Source organism: Lampris incognitus, chromosome 5, assembly GCF_029633865.1.
Source record: "Lampris incognitus isolate fLamInc1 chromosome 5, fLamInc1.hap2, whole genome shotgun sequence".
Lineage (NCBI taxonomy): Eukaryota > Metazoa > Chordata > Actinopteri > Lampriformes > Lampridae > Lampris > Lampris incognitus.
In genome coordinates, this window is record NC_079215.1 from 35218104 (window position 1) to 35230342 (window position 12239).

Sequence of the window (12239 nt, forward strand, 5' to 3'; positions counted from 1 at the left end):
TGACCAAACAGTTTTCCTGGAAGAGTTACTATGTACCCAACACTTGGTTTGGTTTATGGATGCATGTTTGCCTGAGGCTAGAAATCAGATTAATGATGCTAATGTTGGATCGATCAATGTGTGTACCTTATACTTGACAATGTTATTGTAGGTAGGAGTAACAACGGTCGATCAAACGTGAAAGTTATCAGATGTAATGCAACTCATGGACTTGGAAAGCAACTCACCTACTCATGTACTCACATACTTGTGATTACCTAGCCTATCTTTAAGAAAGGGCAGGGACAAAAAAAATAAAAAAGCAGGGCTTCTACAGTTAAAATGAGCTCAGTTAGGCTTGAGAAGGAAACAACAATGTACAAAAACTACGAAAAAAAACTACGAAAAATGTTCAGCAAATTCAAATACAACATAAAAATGAACAACTCAGTGTTTATTTGCCTGTGACCCCCCCCCCCCCAAATGGATCATAACATTTTTCCTCCAACTATGAGCTGCCTACAACTCCTTAGTGAAATACACCCTCATGAGCTTCATGCCAAAAGGGCACATTTGGAATAAGGATGCGTGTCATCCAGAGACCTCTTGTAAAGAAACAACGTTAGTGTGTGCAGTGTCAAAACCAGCTTATAAGTGCTGGGAGGGGAAGCTCAATAGCTGCTACTACGCAATACGGTAAGTTTAAAGACAAAATAACTATATTGATCACTTTCTCTTTATTCATACTGTCATAATACACAAAAAAACGTCAAATTACTATAGGTTTTTTGTTATTAGTATGACTCATTGCCTCACTTTCATTCACATATTTTTGTCTGTCCTCTCTTTTTTGACTAAATACACTTATAGCTTTCTTTTCTACTCTGGTCCTGTCCTTCTTTCGTCCTTATCAGTTGGTGGATCTAGAGTTATTTTAATGAACTGTGCACTTAAGTAAAAGTTTAAATAGTTTCAACTTTAGAAAGAGGTGTCGTGCTAACGGCGCTAGACTCTAAAACAAGGTCAGGTCCCTACACTGGGTCGAGAGTGCTGTAAAGCACCACCTTTCCATAGCAAAATAGTACAAAAATACAGGAAACATTCTGAATCAAGTCTGTGTTGGGCACATGACCCAAGTCTAGGGGACGTAAATTCACCAAGTCATTACTTTGTTGGACTCAGTAACAATAGTGCTATGATGCCGCATGTCCTCTTTCAATGGGAATACTGTGTCACAAAATAAACATGTGCAACCCGAAATGCCCTCCATTCTCTTCAAAAAAAAAAAGAAGTGTATCAGTACTGCCGACTGGATTTATGACTGTTGCTATGTGTGAAAATTAACTTGAAAGTAAGCTCTGGCATTTTAGAAACACTAACTGAGATGATAAAGCATTTTAAAATGAATAAGAAATGTCGACTCTAACTCCAACAAGGTATTTAAATGCTGCAACAAAAGATACAAGTGAAAGGGAAAACGACAGGAGGCAGTTGAGGCATCTTTTATGAAGAAAAACGATCTCACTAGTGTTGAAACAGGCTTGCCCTCCAGCCATGCCCCTAGGTACCTAGATTGCTCTTTTCACTTTTCCTGTCATTTGGGAGTTGGAGCAGCAATTTTGCATGCATTCAATGCCGACTAGTTAAAGTCTTTGTTTCATTTCATTCTTCCTCTTTCCGCGTCAATATCCCCCTCTGTGTGCAAGCTGTGAAGGGGCCTATACAGCAGGCCACAAAGGGGGAGGAACAGGGCCACACCACACTCCTGCCAGCCGCAATCTATTCAACATGGTTCACACCGCCAGAGCTTCTGTGTTGCTGGAGGGTACCAAGCACTGATACCCTCTTAATGTTCTTTAAGCTGGGCCCAAGTGAAAAATCACTAATGTGCACAAAGCACAGAGCCCCAATGACAGCAGTTTAGGCCTTCATACTGCACTGTATTGCATTCTGTATTCCCTCTGCCATCTGAGGGGGACTTAGTAATTACTTCTTTGTTTGTGATTCTAATTTTACACCTTCCATCCCTGAACAACGGTCATAAAAAAATCCACTTGTTACCGTCACTGAAATGAACTTTCATGGTGAGTACGTGGTGCCAATGGGATCATTCTTTTCAAGAATGGCCCAGGATTTTTTTGGGTAAGCATGAGAGTGGGGATTGGCAGTTCAAAATGTACTTTAGATGACTCGAATTGGATCTATAACAACAAACCAAGATTAACTGTATGATAGTCAGGCTACATATTTATTAGTTTGCTTTACGTAAACTAGACAGATTTAGAAATGCATTGGATTTTTTTCTTTCAATTGTTTGAGCCAAGTAACCTTACTAAACTGTGCACTTAGGAAACAACTGTTGACTCACCCTGGCGCTCTGACCAGCAATGAGCTGGTCATCTTCAGTCTGGACACTGGTCCTGCTGCGAGCATCATAGTCCTCCTGCTCAAAGTCAGAATCATCCTCCAGCTCTTCTGGTGTCTGTGTGTGTGTGTGTGTGTGTGTGTGTGTGTGTGTGTGAGAGAGAGAGAGAGAGAGAGAGAGAGAGAGAGAGAGAGAGAGAGAGAGAGAGAGAGAGAGAGAGAGAGAGAGAGAGAGAGAGAGAGAGAGAGAGACAGAGAGAGAGAGAGACAGAGAGAGAGAGAGAGAGAGAGAGAATTGGATTTTTAAAACAAGTCTTTATTTAACAACAAAAAAACAGACTTGATATCTTTTTAACAATATAAACAGTATTTGTCAAATTACAAACAAACACTTAACATGCATCTTTTAACAATCCCAAAAATAATCATTCAGCAACAACTCCAAACATAAAAAAACAAGTAAGACCCCTTTTATCCAAGCTCTGCAGCAAAAATCAGCTCATACTCTATGGCTGAACACAGCACCCCTTTCTAACACCAAATGGGGGGGGAGAGAGAGAGAGAGAGAGAGAGAGAGAGAGAGAGAGCAATGAGATTAGAGACCCAGATGGATGGAAAGATGAGAGAAAAATACATGGCTGACGGATTAGATGGAAAAAAGGATACATTTCTCTGCCTTCATGCCTCATTATGCCAAGCCAAAATGTTGAATCGGCAACAGAAAGATCCACTGCATCCTTGTTTACCGTAAAGCCTTGCTTGTAGTTTCAACTTCTGCCTCAACATATCTTGTGATGGGTAAAACAGCTAGATTTCAATCTTAATATTTCAGCCATTTTGCAAGAACATTTAAAGTTTCCACCATTTTGCAAGAACATTTAAAGTCTCTTCCATTGCTGATTTTGAATGGGGTATATGTACATGCACATAAGTGGCAGTAAGTTTCCTCAACAATGGGATCAAATGTGTGATGTAAGAAGGGCGAAGGCAGCCAAAGGTTTTGAGATGGTTGCACTCCCAAAACCAACTCAGATCCTCTGTCACATGAGACAAAACAGAGGTGGCACAGTTTGATGAGACAGGGTTCAGGGATGAACTTGGGCATCCGTTTGTCCAATTACCAGCACACATCTTACATCTTTGAGCTAATGAGGACAGAAAGAAAGCTGAGAGGAGAAAAGAAACCACCGACCAATGTCGATGTGTTTCATTACAGAAGCCAAAACACAGTGATGGGCTATGATGTGCCATGGACAGTCATGTGAATGAAGGTTATTATCTTTTTAACTCGATTAGGTCCACATTTTCTGGTTGATGGTGTATTAATTAATGAATTCAACACCAATAACAAATGATGTTAAGTGGTCTCGTTCTTTGCAAACCCTTGGCTTGAAGAGGCTTAACAGATTGCTATGGTGAAACTCCCTAGTGAAGAATTTTTGAGTAATATTTAATGGATTTCTCTAACAATGTTTTTTTCACACTTTAATGACAGAATGAACTTAAGAGAACTTTTTTTTTTCAATTCATCATCAGCTGCTTCTCCGGGGTCGGGTCGCGGTGGCAGCAAGCTAAGTAGGGCACTCCAGACGTCCTTCTCCCCAGCAACGCCCTCCAGCTCCTCCTGGGGGATTCCAAGGTGTTCCCAGGCCAGACTGGACATGTAGTCCCTCCAGCGAGTTCTGGGTCTACCCCGGGGTCTCCTCCCAGTTGGCCGTGCCTGGTAAACCTCCAAAGGAAGGCGCTCAGGAGGCATCCTAATCAGATGCCCGAACCACCTCAACTGGCTCCTTTCAATGCGAAGGAGCAGCAGCTCTACTCCAAGCTCCCTCCGGATGTCCGAGCTCCTCACCCTATCTCTAAGGCTGAGCCCAGACACCCTACACAGGAAACTCATTTCAGCCACTTGTATCTGCAATCTCACCCTTTCAGTCACTACCCAAAGCTCATGACCATAGGTGAGGGCTGGAATGAAGATTGACTGATAAACTGAGAGCATTGTCTTCCAGCTCAGCTCCCTCTTCACTACAACGGTCCGGTACAACATCTGCATTACTGCTGATGCTGCACCAGTCCGCCTGTCAATCTCCCGCTCCATCCTACCCTCACTCGTGAACAAGACCCCGAGATACTTGAACTCCTTCACTTGAGGCAACAACTCATCCCCAACCCGGAGGGAGCAATCCACCATTTTCCGGTAGAGAACCATGGCCTCAGACTTGGAGGTGCTGACTCATCCCAACCATTTCACACTCAGCTGCAAACCGCCCTAGTGTACGCTGGAGGTTGCGTTCTGATGAAGCCAACAAAACAACATCATCTGCGAAAAGCAGAGAACTTCATTTATGAAAAAGACAAAAGGAGAGGGAGGGCAGCATTTTGTTATGAGTAACAATTTACATGAGGCAAAAACTTCACAATGCCAATTTCCTTTGTCTTCTTCTTGTATGTACATTTGCACATTTTGCCCCCATGAGACAGCCTTAACCTTTGCTCTTTACTTTAGAAAGTTAGGACCTTTGAACGTTAATGTCTTGATGCATGCTCAATAATCCAGGTGAGAAAATCACAGAAAGGTGAACCAGTTCATCTGGACACAACGTTTATTGACAGATACGTTTCATCACTCATCTATAAGTGACCTCTTCAGTCTAAACTGACTGCAGGTATCCCCACCCTTATAAACAATACAGTGGCGTAATGACTGAAACCAACAACCAGTTTCATATGCAAATTTCTTGTCACCATTAACTAGAGTTTCAATCGCACTGTGTACTATTTACAGAGGATTTGGTTGATATCACAGCATTGTAAGATGGCGACAGATGTACTCGTAGCCCCCCACCCGAAGAGGTCACTTAGATGAGTGATAAACATTTCTCTCCCAATAAATGTTGTGTTCAAATGAACTGATTCAACTTTCTGTGACTCTGAATGTTAACTTTTAATCTTTGTTCATATAATGGTTCAAAATGACAATCTTTAAAAAAAAAGCAAGTACAATTTACTTTATATTACATTTATTTACTTTACATTTTTTCCTTTAGTTTTTTTTTTTTACTTGTCAGAAAGAAATAGAAGAAAGACAAGATCTCTGAATTTTGCAAATCCAGTGGGATCAGATGAATCAATAACCCTTTATAACGTCTCAAAAAAACAAACTTTTTTATGTGGTGAGCATTAGCGTTGTGCTGTTTTACTTTATTATTCCTTTGCCAATTAAAGATCAGACTAGCTTTGTTAGCAGTGAGAATGGACATGAATGTTTGTTATATTCAAATCTCTAATTTAATTTACTCTTTCTATTATATACATTTGCACCATTTACTGTTAAATCCAGCCACTGCTCACCAACAGTCTGCATACATCTGTGTAAATGTGTGTGTGTGTGTGTGTGTGTGTGTGTGTGTGTGTGTGTGTGTGTGTGTGTGTGTGTGTGTGTGTGTGTGTGTGTATAAGAATATGTGCATGGCTGTCTGAGGGAAAACAGCTTTTCACAAACTTTTATTAAAACTCTACACTATTCAAGACTCTCAAACACTGAGGAATTGCTTTCCTAATCCAGTGAACGAGCATAAGGTCCCGGCCTTCAAATTTGAAGGACCAATATTCCAATTTATGTAAAAGAAAAAAGTATGCAGGCACATGGAAATGTATACACAAATAACTATTATCCTCAGCACAACGGATGCTCAAAGGGTCTGTATTATGAAGTCACACAGTGTGGAAGCGGGGATCCTCCAAGTTGTCGCATCAGAGACTAACTGAACTTGGAGGGGATTATGGGACCAGTTGGTCCAATGCAGTTCAAAGCTGCCTGTTTTACATTATTTACCAACATCAAATTATTTTCCATAATTAGACCCCCCCCCCCCCCCCAAAGGCTGGACCGGGAAGCTTTCCAGCCTGCATAAGGTTGAATAAATGAATTAACATGTTGAAGAGAGGAGGGCCAGCTCGGGTGAAAATTGTAAATACTGAACAGCACAGTAGAAACAGTACGTGGTGGAAGCCACTGCCATGACATCATTACCTTATGCTTTTATGACAGCATGTTGGGAAATGTCATGCCATTTGAGAAAACACACAGAGAGTAACCATCACTGTTACTGTTACTTGCACAACCCAAAAAAAAAAGTATTTCCTTTATGGCCGGAGGGAGCAACATTTAAAACATTTCAAGACATTTAAATACATGCATCCCCCCATTCCCCCAAGGTGAGACAATAGACATACCCGTATCATGAGAACAGCTTTCCTGATGTCACGAACACCATCGTAGACCAAACGGGACGCATCGATGAACTCATTTTCTTCAAAGGGCTGTGGGGGGTTTGTACTCAGGGCCTCGATGGCAACCTCCACTTGCTCTGCAAAACGGGGCATAACTGTGGGGAGAGACGATGAATGAGGAAGGAAAAGCATTGGAGCAGGATTCATACAATGTCTTTGTATAATATCTAGTAAAAATAAATCAACAAAACTATCCCACTTTATGTTGAGTAGATACAAACAGTGACTGAAAAATGAGTGTACTTATGAACTCTTACAACACACTTGTTCATAGTAGCAGACAGTTCAGTAATATAAATAATTACCTTATCAACATAGGTTGGACTATTGTATCTGGGGCCTTCTTCTTTTTATATCCAAATTTAACAGCATTTACCAGACTAGACTGGCTACACCAAAATATTCCCTCCAACCATGACCATTTATGACTTTGTGCCTAAATTTAACATTCAGGTTCAGAAATATCAGAGCTAAATTCTTATTTAATTTTGTTTTTGGATTTTCTTGTGTATTTCTTGCGCTGCTATTATTAGCAATTATCAAAAGATTATTTTGATTTTGAGATACTATTTGATCCCCATAAGGAAATTATGCTCTGTATTTAACCCAACCTAGATGTGTAGCTAGGAGCAGTGGGCAGCCGCCGTGCAGCACCCGGGGACCAACTCAAGACCAACATCATTATAAGAAGGTTATTAATAGTTCTAAGCCATCTGCTAATGTTAAGTGTGTTGTAAGTGATTGTAAGTGTCCTATTACTCATTTATGAGTCATTATTTACAGCTGCCTTGATGCATGCTCAATAATCCAGGTAAGAAAATCAAACAAAGTTGAATCATTTCATCTGGACACAATGTTTATTGAGAGAAACGTTTCATCACTCATCTAAGTGACCTCTTCAGTCTAAACTGACCGCAGGTATCCCCGCCCTTATAAACAATACAGTTGCATAATGATCAAAAATAATGATTGGTTTCATATGAAAATAGGCTTGACCATTAACTAGAGTTACAATGGCCATGTGTACTATTCACAGAGGATTTGGGAATGTTTGCAATCACAGCATTATACCCACAGGGGTAGCTCAAGGGTCAGTGCTCAGTCGCCTTCTCTTCTCAATATACACCACCTCACTTGGTGCAATCATCTGCTCCCATGGTTTCTCATACCATTGCCATGCTGATGATACCCAGCTCTTCCTATCATTCCCGCCATATGACCTCACAATCTCGGCACAGATATCATCATGTCTTGCTGATATCTCTGCATGGATGAAAGAACACCACCTTCAGCTTCACCTACCTAAGACTGAGGTCCTTGTCATTCCATCCAGTGCATCCTTACAACAACAGACGAATATCCAACTCGGATCAACCCAACTCATGCCCACAAAGTCAGTCCGAAACCTGGGTGTCATGATGGATGACCAACTAACCTTTAAGGTTCACGTGGCCTCAATTGCTCAGTCATGCCGAATTGCCCAGTACATCCATCCATCCATTAGCTGAACCACTTATCCTGCTCTCAGGGTCACGGGGATGCTGGAGCCTATTCCAGCAGTCATTGGGCAGCAGGCGGGGAGACACCCTGGACAGGCCACCAGGCCACCAGGCCATCACAGGATTTGTCCAGTACAACATCAGGAAAATTATACCCTACCTGTCAGAGCATGCAGCACAACTCCTGTAACATCACACATTTACTACTACAACTCCTTACTGGCGGGTCTTCCTGCATGCACTTTCAAACCTCTGCAAATGATCCAGAATGTGGCGGTGCGTCTGGTCTTCAACCAACCCAAAACAGTACATGTCACCTGACTGTTCATATCCCTCCACTGGCTTCCAGTAGCTGCCTGCATCAAATTCAAAATATTAATGCTTGCTTACAAAACAGCAACTAAAACGGCTTCCGCCTAGCTGAACTCCCTCATTCAGGTCTACACTCAGACCCGTTCACTACACCCTGCTAATGAGAGACACCTGGCACTTCCGCCACAACAGGGCCCTAAGTCACGAGCTAGACTCTTCTCTTCTGTAGTTTCCTGTCGGTGGAACATGTTACCAAACTCAATTCGATCCGCTAAGTCCCTCTCCATCTTTAAGAAGAACCTAAAGACACAGTTCTTTCTCGAACACTTCCACACCTGATGGTATTAATATCTAAAAAAGGAAGATTCGCTTCACTTCTATACACCCTATGCATTGCCTTTGTGCACTGCCTGTTGACACCTATGTCCTATCGGACTGGAACCTAGTTTTTTTGGCACTTACTTGCATTGTCGCCTCCTGACTAGATTGTGTTGTATTAACTCTCACATGTATGCATTGCTTTGAATAAAAGTGTCTGCTAAATTAAATTGTATTGGTAAGATGGCGACAGATGTACTCTTACCCCCCCTCCACGCTTCAGGGATGGTCATTCCCTCTTAACATAGATGGCCTTTTTAACTCCCTGTTCAAACCAGCATTCCTTCCTATCAAGGATGTGCACATCCTCATCCTTGAAAGAGTGGCCACTGGCCTGTAGATGGGTGTAGACTGCAGAGTCCTGGCCTGCGATATTGGGCTATATAAATAAAACTGACTTGACTTGTGCCATGCTCTTGGCCAGTGCCTGTTTAGTTTCACTGATGTACAAGTCATGACAATCCTCCAGGCACTTAACAGCATACACAATATTGCTGTGCCGGAGGACCCAATCCCTGGGGTCGACCAATTTCTGGCACAGCGTGTTTTGGGGTTTGAAAGCAACTGAGACGTGGTGAGACGCAGTGAAGCATCTCAGTGAAAAGGGAATGACCGTCACTGAACTGGGGGGGGGGGGGGGGGCTAAGAGTACATTTGCCACTATCTTACAATGCTGTGATTGCAAACATTTCCAAATCCTCCGTGACTAGCACACATGGCCACTGTAACTCTAGTTAATGGTCATACCTATTTGCACATGAAAGTGATCGTTGGTTTCGGTCATTGTGGAGCTGTATTGTTTATAAGGGTGAGATACCTGGAGTCAGTTTAAACTGAAGAGGTCATTTAGATAAGTGATGAAACATTTCTGTTAATAAACCTGTCCAGATGAACTGACTCAACTTTCTTTGACTATTTACTGCTACTCATAAAATGTGAACAATAAATCTAAAATTAAACAAAATAAACATTTTAACAAAAGAGCAAAAGAAGGGATGGTAACTCATTGATTAAATTGTATCCTATAGCACCAACACATACACACACAAACACACACACACACACACACAAACACACACACACTTTGCATCAGGAATATCACGTAGTATCAGGAATAATACACCAGGGCTATTTAACAACATCAGGGGGTTCATATCTGTTCATGTCATATCTGATCTAGTCACAACACACTTAAGATAAAGCCAAGATGTCACCTTACATCTCTGTGCAAGGGAAGGAGGCACCATTGGCACATCAAATGCCAATTAGCTGTTTCACCTTGGCGTATGCTTCTTGGAGTGTGGTCTGTCACAAATCTGTTTGTGTGAGTGCTTGTGCGTGTAGACTCCATGCGTACACATTAATGTGAATGCAGCTGGCTGTGCAGTTCTAAGTGTCAGAGCATGAGCGCTAACTTGCAAACTCAAAATGCTGATGAAGGGAAGCAAATTCATCACCGTCTTTACAGCCAAACACAAAGCAGCCAACAAAAGGAAGTAAGAAGGTTAGTTTTATTGTCAGTATCAATTGGCCCCAGCAGATGGAAATGCTTTATGGTCTTTGTCTGTTCAAATGAGTTATGTGATGAATGCAAATAGACAAGCTCAATATTCAGGTATACACACTATGAGTGAATATTGAATAGGGTGCCTCACTATATAATCTGTGCGAGTCCAATAATTGACATTGAAAATATTTAATAATGTGCTGTTTCACTGAAAGGCTTCGAGATGAGGCAAATTATCATACCAGAAAATATGTTGTTCATGACTGGACAGACACCATCTACAGAGACTATTCTTACACAGCCTTCACATAACACTTAGTTTATGTGTACCTACTCAAACTGGTTGGTGGGATTATGTTCCTTTTTTTTTTTGGACCCCCCCCCCCCCCCATTTCTTCTCCCATTTGTATCCAGCCAATTACCCTACTCTTCCGAGCTGCCCCAATCTCTGCTCCACCCCCCACCCCCTCTGCAGACTACCACATACCTCCTCCAATACATGTGGAGTCACCAGCCGCTTCTTTTCACCTGACAGTAGGAGTTTGGCCAGGGGACGTAGCACGTGGGAGAATCACGCTATTCCTCCCAGTTCCCACTTCCCCCCGAACAGTCACTCAGACCCACCAAAGGAGGCGTTACTGCAGCGACCAGGACACACACCAACATCTGGCTTTCCACCCGCAGACATGGCCAATCGTGTCTGTAGGGACGCCCGACCAAGACAGAGGTAACACAGGGATTCGAACCGGCAATCTCCGTGTTGGTAGGCAACGGAATAGACCGCCACGCCACCTGGATGCCTGTGATTATGTTCTAAGTATACTATCAAATTACCATACTAACAGGGAATTTGAGTTTAATAGGGAGGGAGGGAGAGAGAGAGAGAGAGAGAGAGAGAGGGAGAGCGAGAGAGAGAGATAGATATGTTACCTTATAACATATCTGTACCTCTAGTTCTGAGGACGAGGGCTCCATATAAGCTTCCTTCTTATGACACGTGTTAAAATCCTAACATGATACTCTGTCTACTGCCTTTGAAATATTCAGAAGCAAATGATACATAGAAATAAGAAAAAAAAGGGGGGGGGGTTTGGAGACCAAACACCGGAAGATCCATTGGAGGGGATAAAGCAGGTCTAATGAGGACACACCAGCGAAGAAAAAAATGCAGCAAAGACAAATTCAGCTTGGTAACTTGCCAGATCATGGATCACAACTCCAGCTGTGACTTTATTCATCCTGCATGGTGCCTTTTAAATATGGCGTGTGCTGAATCAATTAGCCAGCATGTGCTAAAGGTGTATCTGCAGCAAACATGCTTGTCTGATATAAAACATTGGCCACATTACACTAAACATAAAAAGGTACTACAAAAACTCTCTCCATTTTTTTTTCTTTTCATTTTTAATTCAGTTTAATCCACTTACCGGAGAAGCGTAAAATAGGCTTTTGGGAATTGCTGGGAAAGCGATTTAAATAGAAATATTTAAATGTTCTCCAAGCTCTTAATGAGCAAAGTTGCTGATGGTAAGGAGCAATTTCACTCATTCCAGTTGAGAAATGATGAAGGGAATTAAATGTGACCATGTAAGAATGGATTTTTTCAGCCTCCTAGGCTCAGCCATAGTTAAAGTGAGAGGTTAGAGAAGTACAATGAGTGCTTAAATCGGCACGGCGATGGAAGCTGTGCCGTCTTGAGTTGTTGATTGAGCTCCAAATAAGTAGAACTTGCCTGGTTTCGATACTTTGGCCTCAATCTCACACAAGGACGGCATAAATCAGACTACATATCATGTTTGAGATCGAATCAAAAGCACTTCCACTCAAACAAAGCAAACTGCAGTAAATCACCGAGTGCAACGTTAACCTTCAAATTGGGTTTGTCAGTGTTTTGATTTGTGCTGGTC

The 12239-nt window shown here is 42.0% G+C and overlaps 1 protein-coding gene across 4 annotated transcripts in view; it reads right to left on the reverse strand.

The window, feature by feature from the left end:
• The window catches only part of ctnna2 (catenin (cadherin-associated protein), alpha 2), a 732381-nt gene that overhangs the window by 22515 nt on the left and 697627 nt on the right, over positions 1–12239 (reverse strand). For all 4 annotated transcript variants that reach the window (XM_056279507.1, XM_056279505.1, XM_056279506.1 and 1 more), the window contains 2 exons: positions 6580–6731; positions 2348–2461 (listed from right to left, as the gene is read on the reverse strand). In XM_056279507.1, coding sequence (XP_056135482.1) covers positions 2348–2461; positions 6580–6731 — 266 coding nt within the window. The remainder of the gene's footprint in view (positions 1–2347; positions 2462–6579; positions 6732–12239) is intronic.